At 39.2% G+C, this 22,796-nt stretch overlaps 1 protein-coding gene across 4 annotated transcripts in view; it reads left to right on the forward strand.

Moving 5' to 3' along the window:
- Nucleotides 1-307: 307 nt before the first annotated feature.
- The window catches only part of TMEM39A (transmembrane protein 39A), a 37,261-nt gene continuing 14,772 nt past the window's right edge, over nt 308-22,796 (forward strand). The window contains exons 1-5 of one of the 4 annotated variants that reach the window (XM_050778757.1): nt 308-654; nt 1,840-2,026; nt 8,383-8,605; nt 14,475-14,558; nt 20,406-20,560. In XM_050778757.1, coding sequence (XP_050634714.1) covers nt 1,914-2,026; nt 8,383-8,605; nt 14,475-14,558; nt 20,406-20,560 — 575 coding nt within the window. In that variant the 5' untranslated portion in view covers nt 308-654; nt 1,840-1,913. The remainder of the gene's footprint in view (nt 655-1,839; nt 2,027-8,382; nt 8,606-14,474; nt 14,559-20,405; nt 20,561-22,796) is intronic. The other 3 variants (XM_050778759.1, XR_007723187.1, XM_050778760.1) reach the window with 3 other exon arrangements.

Below are 22,796 nucleotides of genomic sequence, written 5' to 3' on the forward strand. Positions count from 1 at the left end.
ACTTCATGACTTAGGCTCCCTCACTTAGCAATGACGTGACTCTAGGCGACACCTCCTAATCTATACTCATCTGTAAAATGGGGGTGATAACTTGTACATGGTTATTACATGGAGTCCAAGAGACAACAAGAAGGATCAGTAGCACAGTGCCCGCACCTCGTAGCCGCTAGCTGACTGAGGCCAAGGGAGGAAATGCGTTGGCCAATACTGGCCGGAAGGGGCGGGACCGCGAGTCAAGAGGAGCAGGCGAGCCCCACTGCGCAGGTGCAAATGGGAGGGGTTAGCGTGCCGGCTGGTTCCGGGGGCCCACTCGCGGCTGGGGCGGACCGCGGTCGCGTAGCTGACGTCATCGCTGTGCGCTGCCACGTCTGCTCAGCTCCGCGGTAATGGAGGCTGGGGATGGGTGCTGAAGGTACCAGGCTCTGGCTCTAGCTTTAGCTCCGGCACTGGAACTGCCTCGGAGTCTGGGTCTGAGTCTTGCAGCCCGAAGCCTGGACACCTTTTCTTGATTCTCTAGGCGGGGGCTGTCTGCGTGCAAGCAGCTGGTTTGCAGCGTTTCAACGCGGGGAGGGAGTTCCCTTACCTGGGGTCCAGTCTGTAAAGTTGTCGCCGCTTTCTAGGGATCCCGCCCCACCGGCTGGGACTTTTCCATGCGTGAGTATTACTGAGCTGCCGCAAGGTCCGGCTGTCCTGGACCTGCCTCGGCCCTCTTGGATATGCGGCGGAGACTGCTTTGTCCACTTCTCTGCCCACTTCTCTGCGGACTTCTGTTTGGGACCAGTCTGTTGAAGTTTGTGGTCTCCTGCAGTCCACCCCACCCCACCCACCCCATACTCTCACCTCTTCCGTCCCAGGTTTTTCCCTGCACTTTTCTTTCCCTTTGCTCGTTAATGGAGCAAGGACCAGCAGCCCCTGCATCCAGCGGTTTGAATGCTTTGTTTCACTTGGGATTAGTTTACAGCCGAAGGCTGTTAGGAATAGGGAGCACTTGAAAACAAGGGTTTTTGCAGTGTCATCCTTGGGGTTTTAGGTATTGTTTAGGAAACATTGGTATCCGTATTGGCAGAATCATGATATTTGCCGTAGAATGATGAAAATAACTTTTTTTTTTTTTTGTCTCCAGTGAGGATCTTTATCTTTTACTTGCCTCTTAATCTTGCAGTTTCAGTAATTTCTATATGATTTTACACCAGCTTTTCTGGAGCGGACATCCACTTAAAGAGTTACTTTCAATATTTTAACCCTAAATATAGAGATACCACTTGAACAGTTTTACTTTTAAACAGTTAAGAGAACTACTGGTACCATTTCATTCCACTTCCTCAGTCCTGACAACCTCTACAGAACAGGGAACACTTTTTTTTCCCCCACAGTGAAGAAACACACTCAGAAATTAATTTATTCGGATAAGGTCAGATAATATGTGACCATCTGAACTCACAACCCATATCCCTTGATAACAAAACCTAACGTTTTATAAAATGCCGATTCTTCTATATTTCAAGGAATTTAATTGTGAAACATTGAGCAGGAAATGTATAAGGTGTGATGTTTCTTGTAAACTTCTGTCTGATTATAGTATCTTACATATGATACAAATCAATTGACGAAAGACACAAATCATGACTTGCCTAAAGCTTAACAGAGCTTAGATCAGAACTTAGGGTTTGACCCATTAGAGTCTGAATGGTCCTTTAATTCGAATAATGTAGGTAGTAGACACTGGGAACATTCGTTTGAAAATCTTTTGTAAGGCCTGCTCACTCAGTTTTTCTCGTTGTTTTGTTGCCTACTTTAAAAATAGTCTACTGATATTTATATGTTTTTGTTATCGTTCAGAGTTGAAACTGGTTGACAACCATTAACCTGGGTTGCAACTACAGGTGGCACTGGAAGCAGACTGGTTCCTGGACATGCCCGGTGGAAGGAGGGGCCCTAGTCGGCAACAGCTAAGCCGTTCAGCTTTACCTTCTTTGCAGACTTTGGTTGGTGGGGGCTGTGGCAATGGCACAGGCTTGAGAAACAGGTAAAGAAAAAATAAGGCTATATTTAATTTGTAATGTCCTATCATCAGTAAGACGAACATAAAAGTCATCTTGTCATTCAGATATTTGCTTATTGAGATTAATTCTTGACACTGAGGTAGAAATCCTGCCTTTGAAGACAAAATTCAGAATTTCAAAATACTTTCGAGGTAAAAAGATGTGATATGGGGCCCACAAAGTGAAAGCAGTCCCATTCTTTCTTTTGGCTGATCATCTAAATTCTAGTTATCCCCTTTTTATCTATTAGAAGAAGGGAGAAGTGAATGAAAATACAAGGCAAGTGTGATGGTTTATCTACTTATAAGCATTCTTTTTTTAGAGGGCAAATTAAAACTCCCAGCTGAAATTATAAGTCAGATTCCATCAAGGGTTTTAAATTGTCAAAAAATTGTTTGGTCTTAATAAACGTTAGCTGTTTATTAGCTGGGGTAGCTCATGCCATCAGGAGGTTTGATAATGTAGCAGTGCAAAGAGATGCTTTTACCTAATCAAGTATTTGCTCAAGATAATTTCTGCCAGCTAATTTCTCCTTCCTCCCTGAAAAAAGTTTTTCTCTTGCCTTGATTTTAATTTTCAGAGCTAGCAATCAGTACTACTGTGTTTTCAGGCCTATCTGATGGCATTAATGCACTTTTGTTTTCTAGGCCTGACCTTTGCCCTTTTTTTTCCTGACTTTCCAATCCCTCTTCCAATCTTTAAAATTAGTTCTGATCTCATCATTTCAGTCGAGCTCTCCCTGAAATTCCAGTTTGAAGGGATTTTTCCAGTCTCCGATTCTCATACTAATTTTTAATCCAAGTTTTGTTTATGTATGTATATAGAACTAGTTTATGCTAGAGTATTTTTTACTCTGCTGTTCGTTGGATTTCCTTATTTTAAAAATGGTGATACTGTTTGCATCATAGCAGAATGTTGAAATAAATGAAGTAGTAAATTGCAGTAACTTTAAAAAACTTTACTGAATTTTACAAATTTTCTACATATATTAAGTATTATTTTATATGTTTAAAAATAAGAAAGAATATGCGAAAATGCTTTTGAAGAAAAGTACTATCTAATATAGGTATTGAGATAAAAGTTGTTTGCTATTTGAGGTACATACCTTAATTTTATTAATATATACTATCAACTTATTGATTCAGTACTTTCAAGTTGTGATAGAAAATCCTAGCTGTTCCTAACTAGGATTCTAGCTAGCTAAAAAATTCTAACTTTGCCTCTGTATTAACTCTAGCAGTTCTTTGTACATTCTCTTTGACTTTGGCTTTGAGGATTCCTCTAGATAATTTTGTTCTCAAACTGTCCCATGAAATTGCTCTTCAGTGTCTCAGGTGTTGCTGTAGGAGGGCTTAGAAGGGAAAATGGATCAGGCAGGCCTAATAGTCTAGGCTTGAGGTTTCCTAGTCTTCTCTTAATTAGACTGACTTATTTTCCTATGTGTTTTAAATATTAAGATACTATGTAAAATATTATGGGGAAAGGAAAATAAAGTGTTCTGCTATTAAAAAGAACTGAAAGCCAATGAAAATGTCATTTGTAGATGCTTCTGCTTGCACTTGGAGTCTGCACATGATTTACTGGGAAGAAGTAGGAACATTTGGAAAATACCTGTGCTCTTGACTGGGTTTGGTATTCTTTTCTCTGCCTTCACTGTAGCTCTTCTATCCTGGTATTAGAGGTTCCAACCGTGGTTGCTTTAATCTGCCTTTCTCTTCTCCTTTAACATATGTTTATTTAGCAATAAACTTGTGGGGAGGGAGAGACTGGGTAGAAGAAAGTATTTTCAACTTTTAAAATGAAAGAAATAATTGTTTATGGTTTGAAAAGTTACCAAGATTATTATTATTGAGTGATTATTTTGTGACATGTTTACCTAGAGAAATTGGGAAAAAGAAAGCTTTATATTTGTTTCTTGGTAGGAAGCAAGCAGCTGGAATAATTTGTTATAAAAGACCTGGGGAGGAGGTATAAAAGCATGAAAGAACCAGCAGATAGCTTATAATATAGTTTTAGGAAGGATATATAGAAAGAAGGAGTGTCCAGATGAGGAGAACTCACTTCTGGAGTGTCTGTAGAGTATTGGAGGGAAATAGATAATTGCTTAAGTATTATATACTTTTGGATGATACATTTGATTCTGCAAGACCGACATAGGTCAACTGGAGAGGAGAGCATTTGCCCCTGTTTGGTAGGTGGTTGTGGTCTGATTGGTGAAGTTAAACTCTAGAATGTCAAGGAGCTAGATTGGTAACACAGTCAAGATTGAAATTGTAGTTCCTTGTCCTGCTTTCCACCTTTAGGGAGCAGGGATTTGTTCTTGCAACAGTGTGTTATAGAGTATTATCCTTTTAAAAAGGGAAGATATATTGTGTATTTCTGGATTTCTTAGAGAGCTCCTGATTGAGGGAGAATCTTATTTGAGAAGAACTGTTTTTTCCTTTGCTTATATATACTTTGTTAATAATATCACCTGAACATGTCCAAATGACCACTGCTTTCCCTATCTCTTCTATTCCTCTTTAGGCCTTTGAATCTTTCTTCCTTCATCCATTTGCTTCCCTAAATTGTGCTGCTTGCTCGCTCCATAACAATCAGTCTCAGGCCTGCTGTGTTAACCCTTTCCCACACACAAACTTTATATGCAAGGACAAAACACAGGTGTTTAGCATAAACCACATTGTTTATATAAACAGTTTAGGCACAGTGAGCCATTCTTGTTATTTAGGGAAAGTTTATCTCACTGTAGGGAACTGTTTACTAGTCATGGTTCCCAGATGTAAGCCTTGTAAGCAGGCCTTCCTAAGAGTAGCTATGCTGAACACCTGCTTTCCTTTTGGAAGTCTAGAATTTTGGTACTGCGAGGAAGAAGGTGCCCATGTGGCCAGCCCCCAATAAAAACCCTGGACATCAAGTCTCTAATGAGCTTTCCTGGTTGAATAGCACTTCACATGTGTTGTCACAACTCATTGCTAGAGAATTTATATGGGTTCTGAACAGATTCTTAAATCTGTTTATATATATATATATATGTATTTTTGTTTTGTTTTGTTTTTGAGATGGAGTTTTGCTCTTGTTGCCCAGGCTGGAGTGCAATGGTGCTATCTTGGCTCACTGCAACCTCCGCCTCCTGGGTTCAAGCGATTCTGCCTCAGCCTCCCGAGTAGCTGGGATTACAGACATGAGCCACCATACCCGACTAATTTTGATCCACCCGCTTCGGCCTCCCGAAGTGCTGGGATTACAGGTGTGAGCCACTGCGCCCAGCCCTATTTTTAATATTCTATTAGAGGAATAACACTTAAATTTGTTCCTAAATAATACCTCTGTGACTGATTTTCTGAGATATATTGACTAAATCTGTTAATTTTAGTTTTAAAAATGATCATATCTCTTCTCAAGTTTTCAACTTTATAGATCAGATAGAGAAGACATAATCTCATAGATTCTTTTTTATTTATATAGGAGTATTTTTTTTCCACTGATGCTCCAGATCTCTAGATCTCGTTTATTTTATTTATTTATTTTTATTTCTTTATTTTTGAGACAGAGTCTTGTTCTGTCACCAGGCTGGAGTGCAGTGGCACAATCTTGGCTCATTGCCATGTCTGCCTCCTTGGTTCAGGCAATTCTCGTGCCTTAGCCTCCCGAGTAGCTAGGATTACAGGCACATGCCACCACACCCAGCTAATTTTGTATTTTTAGTAGAGACAGGGTTTCACCATGTTGGCCAGGCTGGTCTCAAACTCCTGACCTCGTGATCCGCCTGCCTCAGCCTCCCAAAGTGCTGGGATTACAGGCATGAGCCACTGCACCCAGCCAGATCTCGTTTTATGTGACTTTGGTCTCTCTGTTTTCTGGTTTGACGTTTAATAGTCAAGGCTGTATAGAGTATGACAAGTGTAGGTCTTTTCTACTTTGTTTTGAATATCTTTTTTGAGGCCTGGCATTTTATTGACTTTGTTAATGGTAAAAACACGTTTGTCTGCTTCACTTGGGAAAAATTCTGTAAGAACCTTTTAACCATTAAGTCATAACAAGTAATTTAGCATGTGTTCCCACTTAGCGTATTTTTGACTGAAGGGAAATAAGAATTTTTAGTTTGTCTGGAGTAGAGGCTTGTAACCTTGTAACTTCTCATCAGAGTTTTTAATTTCATAAATCAACTGGAGTGAGGGAGTAGATTGGCTTCTTGTTGTAATCCTCTTCATGCAAGTCTACCAACTTGTAAACTTCAGAGGCTGCCTTTCGTGTTGTGTTTTGTGGAATGGTGCCTTCTGGAGTTTTTACAGTGCTGTGGCCCACCTCAAAGACTGGTTTGTGATTGAGCAGGTATGGTTCTGAGACCTACTGGTGGTTCACAATGTATTACTTGGTAGGCTTGTTCTATTGGAGTATACTCTGGGAATGAGAAGAAGAAACTTAAAATTTTTTCCATACCCTCCTCCACCAGTTCCTGTTCTTCCCTTCTAGGTCTTCTGAGTTTCTGCCATAGTATTCTTAACTGTTCAGAATGAGCAGAGTTCATATTCCCATGAGTCACTTAAAGTACTGTAAGTGCTACATACCAATTTCTATATTTGGAAATTTTAGAGTAGAATGGTAACGCTAGTTTTGTTCCTTCTCTCAAATCTTCTTTGGAAGTATCTAAGCTAAGCTTTTTTTCTTTGGTCTGTAAATAACAGTAGACCCTTAGATCTCTGTAAGTATTCCCAGGCATATAAACAAAGGAAACTTTTCTCCTACTTCCGTCTTATACCTTTAGATAGCCTGGTTATTTCTAATCTGTAAAAGAGCATGGAAGAAAGAACAATAAGAAGATAGGGATTAAAATATCTGCATCTTTTTGTGTTTTAAGGGATATCTCTTTTTCATAACTATATTGGTCTACTGCCTTCTCAACCTAAAGATACATATTTGCAGTGAACTAAGAAGAGTATAGTCTCTGTTCTTAAGATTATGATCTGGTAGACAACACATAGATGTATACAAAAAATTATGTAACAATGTGAAAAGTATAGTAATAAAGGTATAGTTAAGTATTATGGTGGCACAGAGGAGAGATGAATCAGTTTTGATGGAGTAGAATAAGCTTCACAGAGAATGTGTTTGAGTGGCTTAAAAATCTTGAAGAAGGAGTAAAAAAAGTTTTGAAGGATTTTGTCAGTAAATATGTATGTGAGAAGTTAAGGAAGGTGATTATGGAAGGTGATTAGTACATTTAAAGGGAATAACATACGCAAAAGAAGAGCATATATGTTCCAGAAAGCAAATAGCATAAGTATCATATAGGGTACATGTGAAGGAGTGATGAGGTGAAACTAGTCTGTTAAGCTGAGGGACCTCATAGGGCTACTAAAAATTTTTGGCTATTACCCCACTATTAGTAGAGAGCCATTAAATGTTTTTAGGTAAGAGTAACACTATTAAGAGTTTTACCTTAGAAAGATCCCTGAAAACAGGTTGGAGAGTTTGGTGAAAGTGGAATTGAGTATAGGAGGATTACTGCAATAGTTTAGGTGAAAATAGTAAATGCTTGAACTAAAGCAAATGAGATTAAAGAGGAAGGTACAGTTTGGACAAAGTTTTATAAAGTTGAATCTAGGAGATTTAGAGAGTGATTGGACATTGAGAGGCAGAAGAAAAGTTTTTTTTTGTTTTTGTTGGTTTTTTTTGTTTTTTTTTGAGATGGAGTCTCGCTCTGTCACCCAGAATGGAGTGCAGTGGTGCGTTCTCAGCTCACTGCAACCTCCGCCTCCCAGGTTCAAGCAATTCTCCTGCCTCAGCCTCCCAAGTAGCTGTAATTACAGGTGTCCACCACCGTGCCTGGCTAATTTTTGTATTTTTAGTAGAGACAAGGTTTCGCCATGTTGGTCAGGCTGGTCTTGAACTCGTGACCTCAGGTGTTCCGCCCGCCTCGGCCTCTGAAAGTGCTGGGATTACAGGCGTGAGCCACCGTGCCCGGCCAAGAGAAGTTTTAATATGACTCCCAGGTTTCTGATGTGGGTAGCTAACTTGAGTGGGCCATGAACTAAGGTCAGGACTATAAGAGGGAAGAACACAGAGATGTCCAGTAAAGATTTGAATAATGTGTCTGTAATTTAGCAGTGAGCTCTATGGTGAGAAATTACAGTCTTCATCATGTAGGAAATAATGGAGGCCATAGCTGCATCTTAGATCACTGACAATGTGTGAAGGGAGAAGGTAAGAGGATCCCAGGAAGGAGTCTTGCGGGGAAAGCCAACAGTGAAGGGACAGATGGAGGAGACAGCAGGAGCCCTTTATGTTCTGTGACAGTGGAGGTTATGACCATTGAGTTAACCATAGTTTTCTCTTTCAGGAATGGTAGTGCTATTGGCCTTCCAGTCCCACCTATCACAGCCTTAATCACCCCAGGTCCTGTTCGTCATTGCCAAATTCCTGACTTGCCTGTGGATGGGAGCCTACTCTTTGAATTCCTTTTTTTCATCTACCTGTTGGTTGCTCTTTTCATTCAGTACATCAACATTTATAAAACAGTGTGGTGGTATCCTTACAATCATCCTGCTTCTTGTACATCACTGGTAAGTCTTACTCAGCCTTTAAGTTCTTTATGTTAGTTACCCAAGAAACTACCTGGAAAGCTTTCTGTAGAAATTGTTTTTCTTAGTAATTTTTCTTTCAATAAAATATTTTTTTCTAGACCACAGATTACTTTCAGAAATAAAATTTCATAAGATTGTTAAAATATAAGTACTATCAGGGGAAGTAAAAATGTAAATGAAAATGCAGAAAACATTTAAATAATTTATTATATCACAGAAAGGTTTTGGTATTTAGTTTTCTCTGCACCATTTTAAATTTGTAAGTATAAGGTGTCAGTGTTACTACATTCTAACAACTCTACCCTTTTAATGGCTGAATTAGGATAATGGTAGCTTCTGTAACAAATAAACTCTGAGGCAGTTGTCCTGGTTGCCAGGAGTTCTTCCATGTGATCAATCAGGGGACCCAAGCTGATGGAGATTCTATTGTCTTCCACCATGTGACCTCTAAGGTGGTTGTGACCCATCCCTGTCAGCCAGAAGGGGAAAGAGCTTAGGGCAATATAAAGGAGAGTTTCTTATGGGCCAGGCTTGCATCATTTCCACACATGTCCACTCCTAACTACAAGAGAAGCTAAATATAGTCCTTTAGCTGGGTACATAGTGAACTTAAATAAAATTGGGTTCTGTCACACAAGTGAAGTTGAGAAATTGGCTGTCTTTGGTGAGGTACATAAAAATGTATTGTAGATTTCTTCTGTTCTCTTTCCATTTATTAAGAGTACCATGATAGGCCAGGCGCGGTGGCTCACACCTGTAATCCCAGCACTTTGGTAGGCCGAGGCAGGCAGATCACGAGGTCAGGAGATCAAGACCTGGCTAACACGGTGCAACCCCGTCTCCACTAAAAATACAAAAAATTAACCGGGCATGGTGGCGGGTGCCTATAGTCCCAGCTACTCGGGAGGCTGAGGCAGGAGAATGGCGTGAACCTGGGAGGCGGAGCTTGCAGTGAGCCGAGACCGAGCCATTGCACTCCAGCCTGGGCAACAAAGCGAGACTCCGTCTCAAAAAAAAAAAAAATACCGTGATAGTCTTGATGCAGAGAAGGTTCACCATAGATGGATATATAAAAAAATATTGGTAAGGCCTGGGCATGGTGGCTCATGCCTATAATCCCAGCACTTTGGGAGGCGAAGGCGGGAGGATTGCTTGAGCCTAGGAATTTGAGACCAGCCTAGGCGACATAGTGAGACTTTGTCTCTACAAAAAATAAACAAAATTAGCTGGGCTTGGTAGTGCACACTTGTGGTCCTGGCTTCTGGGGAAGCTGAAGTGAGAGGATTGCCTGAGCCTGGGAGATAGAGACTGCAGTAAGCTACGATTGTGGCCACCATACTCCAGCTTGGGTGACAGAATAAGACCCTGTCTCAAAAAAAAAAAAAGAAAAAAGAAAAAAAAATGAAATTTAAAAATGTAAGTATATGTATTGTTAAGGCTAGTCAGATGACTTGACGGATAGGTGGTTGGCAATGGCAGATTTGAATGGGTGATAGAGAGATGCTCTAGGCAAAAGAAGACTATTGTCTTCTTATATATGTGTTTGGGACTAATAAAGATTAGAAAGCCTTCCTAGCCTGGTGAACATAGAAAGGAAATGTGGGCCCAAATCCTTAAGATAGTATGGAAAGAGAATAAAAATTTTTGTTTTAAATATTTGTATCATTTGGTTGTTCCTGGTATTAACTATTAAGAATTTTCTTGCTGTATTGACCTTCTGTCTACTTAATATCATGTGATAAGAATGTCAGTTTCTGTATTGGAAAATTGCAATGATTTAGTGCCAATTTTTTTTTAATAGTCTTTCTTTCTTACCCGGATTATGAGCTTATTGAGTGTAGGAACTGTACTTCGTTCATCCTTTTTGGCCATGGTGTTTTAAAGAGAAGAAGTTGGATTAGATATTCTTTAAGGCCTTTTCCAGGTATATAGTTATATAAATAAATACTCATTGTCTTAACAGTGTCAGTAACAAACACACATTAAAATATTTAGTAGATTCTTCTTTTTTTTTTTTTTTTTGAGATGGAGTCTTGCGCTCTGTCGCCCAGGTTGGAGTGCAGTGGTGCAGTCTCAGCTCACTGCAAGCTCCGCCTCCCAGGTTTATACCATTCTCCTGCCTCAGCCTGCCGAGTAGCTGAGACTACAGGCGCCTGCCCTCATGCCCGGCTACCTTTTTTTTTTTTTGTTTTTTTAATAGAGACGGGGTTTCACAGTGTTAGCCAGGATGGCTCCTGACCTCGTGATCCGCCCGCCTTATCCTCCCAAAGTGCTGGGATTACAGGTGTGAGCCACTGTGCCTGGCCAATATTTAGTAAATTCTTTACAAGTATTATCTCATTTACTCTTTATAAAAATGAGTAGGTACCATTATATGACTCCCATTTTATAAATGAATGTAAGACCTATAAACTGGTTCAAAAATCACATAGTGGCATAGTGAGTGCCCAAGTCCAGACCAATCTACTGTGCTTTACTTCTTGTTTTAGTCCTATATTTATTCCGTAAGTTCTTCTTGGGTAGTTCATTATAAAATTTCTATTTGGTTTGACATTCCCCTGGAAACTTCTCATGTGTTGAATTTTCAGTGTCATCAAAGAGTTCTTTGCCCAGTCTAACATATCTGACTATAGCTCTTTAGAAAGTTACCTACAAATACTGCCTTGAAACAGAGGGAGCCAGTGTTCTTGTCATAATCAGGAACCTGCTGCTACAGCTGCTGACTCCAGAATTAATGCTTCCTTTGCTTTGACCCTTACCACCAAAAATGGATGCCTTTTGCTACCTTTTCCCCTAACTTCACTCACTTCTGAATTCAAGTTTTATATGATGTCTGTGGTTGACAGAACCGAAATCATATCTAGAGTCTGAGTGCAAGAAAGTTTGGAAATGTCATTTTTAGCTTTCCAGCCTCTGCAATAGAGGAACGCACACTTAACGGAGGTTGTAGAGTAGATTGGCTCACTTATCTGATGCACATAATCTTTGCTAACACAAAGCTTAAAATTGGGTTGTGAAGCCAAGAGTAACATGTGAAATAGCAAATATGAGTTTAGCCTGTGAATCTCAAAGGAGCCTGTATCAGTGAATTGTTCAAAGATAGAATGGACTGCTGGAGATCAAGTTATTTCCCATCACTGAAGGTATTGAAGCGTGGAAGGTGCTTACCTGACCAGGAGGCTCTAGCAAGGACTTCTGTCCCAAATATGTGGTCTGTCTTTTAAGTTTTGTTCTATTATGAGTGTCACCCAGACACTCAAATTTGTCAGATTTATATATTAGGTTTTTATTTTTCCATTCCAAGATCTTAATATCAAAAAGAAAATGTGGACACCTGAATATGTGAAGTATTCTAGCTGTCAACCAATTAACTGAATGAGTCTTAACCCTAAGAAACATAAAAGCTAGAAGTAGTAAATTATTCAGAATAGGAATAGAGGGCTCTGATTAATCAAATATTCTGGGTTACAAAGAGTTAATCATAACCACATTACCATGTTCATTGATTTGGTTATAACATGATTTGCTTAACAAAAAGATGTATTAGGCACTTAAATATTTTGATTTTTTTTTTTGAGACGGAGTTTCACTCTGTCACCAGGCTGGAGTGCAGTGGTACGACTTCTGCTCACTGCAACCTCCAACTCCCTGGTTCAGCAATTCTCCTGCCTCAGCCTCCCAAGTAGCTACGATTACAGGCATGCGCCACCATGCCCAGCTGATTTTTGTATTTTTAGTAGAGGCAGGGTTTCACCATGTTGGCCAGGATGGTCTTGATCTCCTGACCTCATGATCCGCCCACCTTGGCCTCCCAGATTGCTGGAATTACAGGCGTGAGTCACTGCACCTGGCCAATGTTTTGATTTTTAAAAATGTCTTAGATGGACTGGTGATGCATTAATAAGACCCAGACATTAGCCAGGGGTTGAGTGAATCTGCGTGCATTATTTTGGAGGAATAGGGTGAGTAGGGAGAAGTCCCAAAAATAGGAGGGGATAAATACTGTTAGAATCCATAATACCTAGAGAGGGAGAACAGGAAATGATCTAAGGAGTGGCAAACCACTTTGTTGACATTCTGGCTGTTCTGTCTCTAAAATGTATACTCAATTTGGCCACTTCATTCCATCTCCGTTGCTACTCACCCTGTTCAGTCTGTGATCATTTTTCACTTGAATTAAAAGCAAGAGCTTCTTAACTATCTTGCCCCACTATAATAATTATCTTACTCCAGCCTTCTTGCTGCCTTTTAGACACACTGGGCATATATATTCCTGTCTTAGGGCTTTTGTGATTGCTTTTTCTTCTGTCTGGGGCCCTTTGTTCCCAGAGCTTCTAATGCCGGGTGCCTTTTTGTCATTCAGCTCTCAGCCCAAATGCCATCCTCTCAGGGATAGCCTCCCTAACCACCAATTTAAATGGGCTCTGCACCTCCTTCTTAGTCATTATTTGTTCCTGTTATATTTCTTACAAGCAGTTTTAACTATTTAAAATGCTTTTGTTGGGAGCTTGTTTATTGTCGTTACTTGCCCTGCTTCTCCAAACAAATTTATTGAAGATATGGGTTTAGCTGCCATAACAGGGTGACTAAAACAAAATAGAAACTTATTTCCCTATTTAATATAAGTTTAGGTGGATGATATAACATCAGCATGGCAACTCTTTGTATATATTGCTCTTCCATCCCCAATATACTTCTTCCAAACCATGGTCCATGATAGTTACTCCAACTCCAGTTATCATACCTGACCAGCAGGAAGGAGAAAGAAAAGAGAAAAGGGGACAGCTCCTTTTAGAAGAGTATGGCTTAGAAGTTGTGCCTATTACTTTTTCACTCATCCCTTGGCTAAAAGTAGTTTTTGCAAGGGAGGCTGGAAAATAAACCTTTAGTTGGCTAGGAGTCAGTGCCTAGTTAAATTTTATGGTGATGCAGAAGGAATGAATAGTAATCTCTGCCATTTCCTTTCCCTCTAGCACCACAGTGGAAAGTAAGACAGGAGAGCAGGAACCTTGGCTGTCATCTTCCACGCTGTATCTTTAGTGTGAAGGAGAGTACCTGGCACATTGTGGATGCTATGTATAGATTTATTAAATTAAGTAATTGAGAAATTTAACATTTCATTCTGGAAGGAATTGTGGAAACCTATAGACCTTTTGATCATCAAAATGAAAATACATCCTGATTTTGGTGGTTCCTGGGATATTGTTGCTAAAGACTTTTCATTTGCTTATTACCACAGTTATATATACAGATCTAGACCTAGAAGGAACTGTAGACAGCATCTAGGTAAATGCTATTATTTTATAGAAGAGACCAAATGTAAGGCCTACTTCTAAATCAAACTAGAGAGAAACACTAAATGAGTATAATTGATGTACCATCTACTAGAGAGTTTAGTAGACGCCCAATTAGATTAACGTAAGCTTGCATAAGAGACCAACAACAGAAACTTCTGAAGACTGTGAATCCCAACTGATCTATTAATTTTAAGACATTATAAATATAATATTTTATATAAATTATTCTTGCCATAATTCTGCAGGTTATAACTTGTTAACTCAAAGCTGCAATCTTTACCTTTTAGTACAGTAATACTTTTGAAAAGGGAGAAGAATACATTCCAGGTAGTTTAAAATAGTGTTTAAAAACTTAAAGCAATTTGTTGTGAAAGGAGAAGTAGAAGGTACATAGTCTGTTCAAGATCTCTCATATTCCCATAATCTGTAAGGGTGTGGTGATCTAAGGAAGATCTTTTCAGGGATAAACCTCTATTCTTGTAGTAGTGCCAGCTGAATACACATCATATTTCTTTCTGATGTAGTTATTTAGTTATTTATTTCTGTTGTAGAATTTTCATCTCATTGATTATCATCTGGCAGCATTCATCACAGTGATGCTTGCGAGGAGGCTTGTATGGGCTCTCATCTCAGAGGTAACAGTTCATTCACTATATTCTATCACATGTAGCTAGAGTTAGTTACTAGAATGGGTGCAGGTTGAAAATGTGACCAGTCCCAATTTAATAAAACAGTAAATTGCTTTACTCCCATGTGAGTTCTGCCAGTACTTTAAAAAAGGTTTCCCTGCAATGTAATTTTTTAAAATTCAAGTGTCAAAAACTGTTAGAAAATTCATTTGTAGGGTCGGAGCTTGTGTTCTGTTTCTGAGTTTTTCAGTACAATTTAAAAAATTTAAATAGTTTCAGTAAAAATAGGATGAATGTCAGGTAACTATTAATATGAAGTATTATCTGTACACATACAGTAGTACCTAAAACATTCAGTTCCAGATAATATTCACTTGATACTGTTTATATATACCATTTGAGAAGATTGTTAGCAAGAAACATTTATTTGAGTTTCTTAGAATTTTTAAAAAGCAGTGACTTATCAGAATTTGTATAGGATTAATCTGAAGATTAGAATCTAAGTTTAGTGAGCAGAATGACAAAGAATAAGAATATTAAATGATCCTTTTTAAAATTAAAAGTTGTTGGCCGGGCGCGGTGGCTCAAGCCTGTAATCCCAGCACTTTGGGAGGCCGAGACGGGCGGATCACGAGGTCAGGAGATCGAGATCATCCTGGCTAAAACGGTGAAACCCCGTCTCTACTAAAAAAAAAAAAATACAAAAAACTAGCTGGGCAAGGTGGCGGGTGCCTGTAGTCCCAGCTACTCGGGAGGCTGAGGCAGGAGAATGGCGTAAACCCGAGAGGCGGAGCTTGCAGTGAGCTGAGATCCAGCCACTGCACTCCAGCCTGGGCGACAGAGCGAGACTCTGTCTCAAAAAAAAAAAAAAAAAAAAAAAAAAAAAATTAAAAGTTGTTGACAGAGCTAGCCATTGGTATCATTTTTCTTTTCTTTTCTTTTGAGATGGAGTTTCGCTCTTACTGCCAAGGCAGGAGTGCAGTGGCACAATCTCGGCTCACCACAACCTCTGTTTCCTGGGTACAAGCGATTCTCCTGCCTCAGCCTCCCAAGTAGCTGGGATTACAGGCATGCACCAGCACGCCTGGCTAATTTTGTATTTTTAGTGGAGATGGAGTTTCTCCATGTTGGTCAGGCTGGTCTCGAACTTCCGACCTCAGGTGATCCACCTGCCTCAGCCTCCCAAAGTGCTGGGATTATAGGCATGAGCCACCGCGCCTAGCCTCATTTTTCATATATTTGTAAATCCCAATGAGGCAGGGAAATGTGCTTTCTTAAAATATTGTTATCTTGTGCCCTGTGATTACAAAAACAAAAAATGTTAATTTAGCTGAAGTGGCTAATGATTTTAATCTTGGAATTTATAATTCAGTGTGAAATTTTAAATGAATAGTTACTATAATCACAAATAATTGAGAGTCAACTTGTTTTTCCCAAAACATATGTGGAAAGTCTGTGTGTGTAAGCTCTGATTTTCAGGAGCCCTATTTCTGGAAGCAGAGTAATTGGAAATACTAAGCCAAGATCTGAAAACCATTTGAAGTTAACCAAAAAGCACGGGTAGTAGGATTGCTTGTTTTTCACAGTAGGAACGTCTGTTTATAATCTTTTCTTTCAGAGTTTTTATTTAGAGGATGAAAATAGAAACTCACTTTTTAGTATATTGAGAAAGCGTGTTCTTTCTTTAGAGGATCTCAATGGAATTTTATGTTTTCATTTGTTAAAATAGGAAATGATTCTGTTTCATCCCTTCAGTTACTTGGAAATGGCTGCTTGTACCTGTCCAGTTAGTATGCCCAGTTCGTGTGTAACCCTTCAAAACTGGGGTTTCTACCTTGTTGCTGCAAAGATTATAACTTGAATGGCCTAAAAGTAGTATAGCAGCTTTTGCATAGCCTTACTTGGAATAGGCTTGCAATTTTTTTTTTTTTTTTTTTTTTTGAGATGGAGACTCGCTCTGTCACCCAGGTTGAAGTGGGAGCGCAGTGGCGCCATCTCAGCTTATGCAACCTCTGCTTCCCAGGCTCAGGTGGTTCTCCTGCCTCAGTCTCCCTCCTGAGTAGCTGGGATTACAGGCACCCACCACCATACCCAGCTAATTTTTGTGTTTTCAGTAGAGACAGGGTTTCACTATGTTGGCCAGGCTGGTCTCGAACTTCTGATCTGAAATGATCCACCCACCTTGGCCTCCCAAAGTGCTGGTATTACAGGCGTGAGCCACCACGCCTGGCCAAGGCTTGCAGTTTTTAATGGGAACAGAATACTTAAGCTAAATTTAAACATAGTTTTATCAAAGTTTTAATTCTGTAACTTAATTTTCATCAGGAAGGAAATGTTTAAATAATTTTGGTACATCTACATAATGGAATAGCATACAGCCATTGAAAACATAAAGATGTGTTTATGTATTGACCTCCAGGGTGTTAAGTGAAAAAAGCAAGGTGCAGAACAGTGTTTAAAATGAGACAGGAGTGGCCAGGCATGGTGGCTTACGCCCCCGTAATCCCAGCACTTTGGGAGGCCGAGGCGGGCGGATCACGAGGTCAGGAGATCGAGACCATCCTGGCTAACACGGTTAAACTAAAAATACAAAAAATTAGCCGTGTGTGGTGGCGGGCGCCTGTAGTCCCAGCTACTCAAGAGGCTGAGGCAGGAGAATGGCATAAACCCGGGAGGCGCAGCTTGAAGTGAGCCGAGATCGTGCCACTGCACTCCAGCCTGGGCAACAGAGCAAGACTCCATCTCAAAAAAAAAAAAAAATAAATTAGGAGGAGGGAACAAAATATATTTGCTTATATATGAATAAATTGTTTCCAGAAGGACACACAAACTAATAACAGTTGCACAGTTGGTGGCTAGGAGACAGGATCAGCAGGTGGGAAGCTTTTCACTACAAGCACTGTTACATGTTTTGTGTTTTGAGTGATGTGAATGTATTACCTATTCAAAAATTTAAAATAAGAGCTGTATAGTGATTTTCTTCCTAAAGTATCTAAATTAGATGGATAAAACCTATCATAAATCATCTTTCCTTCCTTCCATTAAAATATGTTTTCCTCCTTTGTTTGCATATATCACAGAAAGGGTCCCTACCCTGAGAAAGATCAATAATATTAAAGGAGAGGCTACTGGTAATTAATTCATAAACAGAAATGCTATTCAGAGAGGACTACCTCTCCATGTAGGTAGAGTCTGTTTATTCACCTCCAGGCCAGCTCTGCCTGTTCACCTCCAGGCTAACTCTACTTACGTACTTGCTTCACAAGATTAGAAATAAATTTAGCTGTTCTTTTACCAACCTGAAGCAACTTTCTTTTTAAAAATTGTTTTTCTAAATAGGAAAGTAGTATATTTTATTGAAAAAAATTTGGAAAACACTAAAATATAAAGCAGGACGTTTAAAAATTGCTCACAGTCTCATTATTGAAGACCACTTTTTTTGCGGGATGGAGGGCAGACGGAGTTTTGCTCTTGTTGCCCAGGCTGTAAATGGCATGATCTTGACTCACTGCAACCTCTGCTTCCTGGGTTCAAGTGATTCTCCTGCCTCAGCCTCCCAAGTAGCTGAGATTACAGGCGCCCACCACCATGCCCAGATAATTTTTGTATTTTTAATAGAGACCGGGTTTCACCATGTTGGCCCAGCTGGTCTCAAATTCCTGACCTCAGGTGATCCACCTGCCTCTGCCTCCCAAAGTGCTGGGTTTACAGGTGTGAGCCACCTCACCTGGCCAAAGACTGCATTTTGCTGTATTTTCTCCTGATCTTCGTATGCATATGAAGATTTTATATTTACATTTATTTTAATATATTTGAGAATTATTTGTATACAGTTTCATATCCTGTACTTTAAAATTAACATAATGTTACGAATATTTTTCTGCCCTTCACCTAGCGAACTCTTGCTTATCCTTTAGGTCTCAGCTTAAATATCATTTACTAACACAAGCTATCTCTAGAATAGGATCTCCTGTTGTTTACTTTCCATAGCAGCCTACTCTTCCTATAGCACTCATTACAATTATAAAAATGATTAGATATAAGTTTAATATTTGTTTTTCTTGGTTAGTCAGCTTCATCAACACAGGGGTTTTGTTTGTCTTGGTTACCACTGTGCCTCTAGGACCCGGTAAAGGGTCTGTCACATATAGCACAGTGATTAGCAGCTTGGGCTCTGGAATAAGGCAAAATTAATCAACAAATCCAAGCTCTGTGTTCTGGTGACATTGGGCAGAAGCAGTGTTTTTTATTTCTAACCCTGAACTTTTGAAAAGGAGGTAATGGAGTAACTCCAATAGCTTAAGTAACTTTACTAAGCTTTGATTTGTGAGGTAAATTGGCATGAAGGTATGTATCAGGGGAGTTATGTGAAGCTATGTGCCAGGCTATGGCTGAGAACAGCTTGAGCCATAGTTTGAGGCTTAAGCCGTTCATTATGGCATTTATTTAACTGCTTTTTTGCATTTTAAAGTAACTATATATTACATATATATGCTCTCTCTATATATATGGTATTCAGTGTACAGTATATTGCATATATGTTATAGGTACTCCATAATATGATCTGTAAACTAAGAAACGGATATGTAGGAGGAAACTGAAAAGCTCCTATCCCCTACCATGTACTGTTGACTCTAGATATTTTTTTTCTCCTTTCTGGTTTCCAACACTGCTCTCTTAGAGGTTATGGGGATCCTCCATTTTCCCCTACATTTTGCTCATTCTCTTCTCCCTAGTTAATTTGGAAAGAAAATGGCATTGCAGAGTAAGTTATGACAAGTACTTACTATAGTTAGTCGGTTTTAAAGATTTGCAATTGAAGAAGCATATTTGAATAGCTGTGATAAAAAGAATTGGAAGTGATTATGCATTATTTCCATGTTTGCAAAAGTTAAAAAAGAAACTTATTTATATAGGGATCTGTCAGAGAAGATTAGATTATTTTTTGAAACTTCACTCATTTATTAAACATTAATTCACCAAACAGATTAGAGGTGAGGATTCAAAGAAAAATAAAAATATCGTTACTGCTGTTGAGGTCCTTCTAGTTTAGTGGGAAGTAAGACAGATAAATTAGTGGCTCTCCATGTTTATGTACATAAAAAATCAGGCTGGGCACAATCGCTTACGCCTGTAATCCCAGCACTTTGGGAGGTGGATGGATCATAAGGTCAGGAGTTCAAGCCAATCCTGGTCAACATGGTAAAACCCTGTCTCTACTAAAAATACAAAAATTAGCTGGACATGGTGGTGCATGCCTGTAATCCCAGCTACTCAAGAGGCTGAGGTAGGAGAATCGCTTAAACCCGGGAGGCGGAGGTTGCAGTGAGCCAAGATTGAGCCACCGCACTCCAGCCTGGGCGACGGCAACAGAGCGAGACTTCGTCACAAAAAAAAAAAATTAAAAAATAAATAAATAAATACATAAATAAATCACTGGTTAAGTTGTTAAAATATAGGTTGCTTGACTTTATTCCTTATCCCTGGAGAGGGAAGTTGTTAGGAGTTTACATGTCCAATTAGTAGCCCAGGTCATTCTGATGGAACAAAATAAACGATTCGTGGAACATACTTTGAGAAGCTTCAATGTAAACAAATAAGATGATATAATAAGACCTTAAAAGAGGTCTGTAGATGGCACTATCAGGTGCAAGAAGGAAACAGCTGTGCCTGGAGAAGTCTGAATTTTCAGTTATTATGAAGATAAGGTGGGATGGAGCAGTTTTTCTTTTATTTCATTTTTTAAAGACACATTTTAGCTTCCACTGAACCTATTAAGTTCTTACTTGAATCACACTACTTTTGAAGAAGATCATTTATAAAATGTTCCTTTTGGTTCTTCCAAACTTTCAGGCTACTAAGGCAGGTGCAGCATCAATGATTCACTACATGGTTCTGATATCAGCTCGCTTGGTACTACTCACTTTGTGTGGATGGGTACTTTGTTGGACCCTCGTCAATCTCTTTCGAAGCCATTCAGTCCTCAATCTCCTTTTCCTTGGCTACCCGTGAGTACTCCAGTTTTACCATTCATTAGTAAATCTTAAGAAATACTTTGGTCATGTAAACGATACTATAAAAGAGTGAAAAATGAAATTCTTCAAATATAAATGAAGCATTTGGAAAATTGGGAAATCCATGAGCGTGGTGAACATACAATTTGTTTTCTAAACTGGAGTGCAGTTGGGACAACAGGCATAAACCAGGACTACTCCTGGGGAACCTGAAATGTAGGGCTGTCTTGTCAGTGGAGAATATTTTAATTATCTCTCTTCATCAAGTAAAGGCCCCTCTTGCTGTCTATATTTGGGCAAATGGTAGTTAATTTTAGATGAATGCAGTGGTTCGAAAACCAGTCTTACTCTTAGTTGGACATATTACTTTGATCTTCTGGTTCCTGTAACAAAATAACAATAAGTAGTCCTCCGTTATCCATGGTTTTGATTTCTGAAGTTTCAGTTACCTGCGATCAACCAAGGTCCAGAAACATTAAATAGAAATTTCCAGAAATATATGACAAATTATGTTTTAAATAATTTTAAATAATAATTTTATTATTTATTTAAATAAAATTATTATTTAAAATTATGTTTTAAATAATTTGTCATATATTTATGTTTTAAATAATTTGTCACTATTTATGTTTTAAATAGTGTGCTGTTCTGAGTAGTATGGTGAAATCTCTCGCCATCCCACTTTGTCCCACCAGGATGTGAATCATCTCTTTGTCCACCATGTCCATGCTGTGCATGCTACCTGCCAATTAGTTGTTTAGTAGCGGACTTGGTTATTAGATGGACTGGCATGGTGTCACAGGACTTGTGTTCACGTGACCTTTATTTTACTTAATATGGCTCCAAAGTGTAGTTATGCTCACAATTAGGGATGCCAAAGGAAAGCTGTAAAGTGCTTCCTTTTAAGTGAAAAGGGAAAGTTCTTGACTTAATAAGGAAAGATGAAAAATCATGCTGAGGTTGCTAAGATTTACTGTAAGAATGAATCTTCTATCCATGAAATTGTAAACAGTATGTTGTTATCATTGTTCTATTTTATTATTAAATCTCTTACTGTACCTAATTTATAAGTTAAAACTTTATTGTATGTATGTATATATAGTATAGGAAAAAACAGTGTATGTAGGGTTTGGTACTATCCATGGTTTTAGGCATCCACTGGGGTGTTGGAATGTCTTCCTGCAGGTAAGAGGGTCCACTGTATGCCATATTCAAGTGCTGTAGACATGTATATGTAGTATGATTGTAACTAACATTTTATTACAAAAACTTTTAAACATTCAACAAGGTTGAAAGAATTTTACAGCTATCACCAGTGTAATCCTCACCTAGATGATTCTGCCTATTAATGCTTTACTATAGTAATACTTACCTGTCCATCTCTCCATCCCTGTATCCATTAGTTCATCTTACTTTTGATGCATTTCAAAGTTAAATTTCAGACCTCAGTTTACTTCCCCCTAAATACTGCAGCATGTATGTATAATTAACTAGAGCTCGATATTTGTTTACAGCTTTTTTTTCTTTTGAAGTTAAATTCATATAAATAAAATTCCTGCCAGGCGCGGTGGCTCAAGCCTGTAATCCCAGCACTTTGGGAGGCCGAGGCAGGCAGATCACCTGAGGTTAGGAGTTTGAGACCAGCCTGGCCAACATGGCGAAACCCCGTCTCTACTAAAAAAGATTAGCAGGGCGTGGTGGCGTGTGTCTGTAATCCCAGCTACTCAGGAGGCTGAGGTAGAAGAATCACCTGAACCCAGGAGATGGAGGTTGCAGTGAGCAGGGATTGTGCCGTTGAACTCCAGACTGGGCGACAAGAGCAAGACTCTGTCTCAAATAAATAAATAAATTAATTAAATTAAATTCCCAAATCTTGTGTATATGGAGTTTTGATAAATGTGGACACACCTGTGTGACTTAATCCCCTATCAAGAGTTCAGAGCGTTATGCATACTCAACAAGATTCTGTCATGCCACTTTCCCATCAGACCCCACCACTGTCCAGAGACGGTTGCTTTTTTTTTTTTTTGAGACAGGGTTTTGCTCTGTCATCCAGGCTGGAGTGCAGTGGAGTAATCTCAGCTCACTGCAGCCTTGACCTCTCAGGCTCAAGCGATTCTCCCACCTCAGCCTCCCAAATAGCTGGAACTACATGTGCACACCACCGTGCCCTGCTAATTTTTCAGGGTTTTTTTTGTTTTGTTTTGTTTTTGTTTTTTTTTCTGTAGAG

Source organism: Macaca thibetana, chromosome 2 (genome assembly GCF_024542745.1).
Source record: "Macaca thibetana thibetana isolate TM-01 chromosome 2, ASM2454274v1, whole genome shotgun sequence".
NCBI lineage: Eukaryota > Metazoa > Chordata > Mammalia > Primates > Cercopithecidae > Macaca > Macaca thibetana.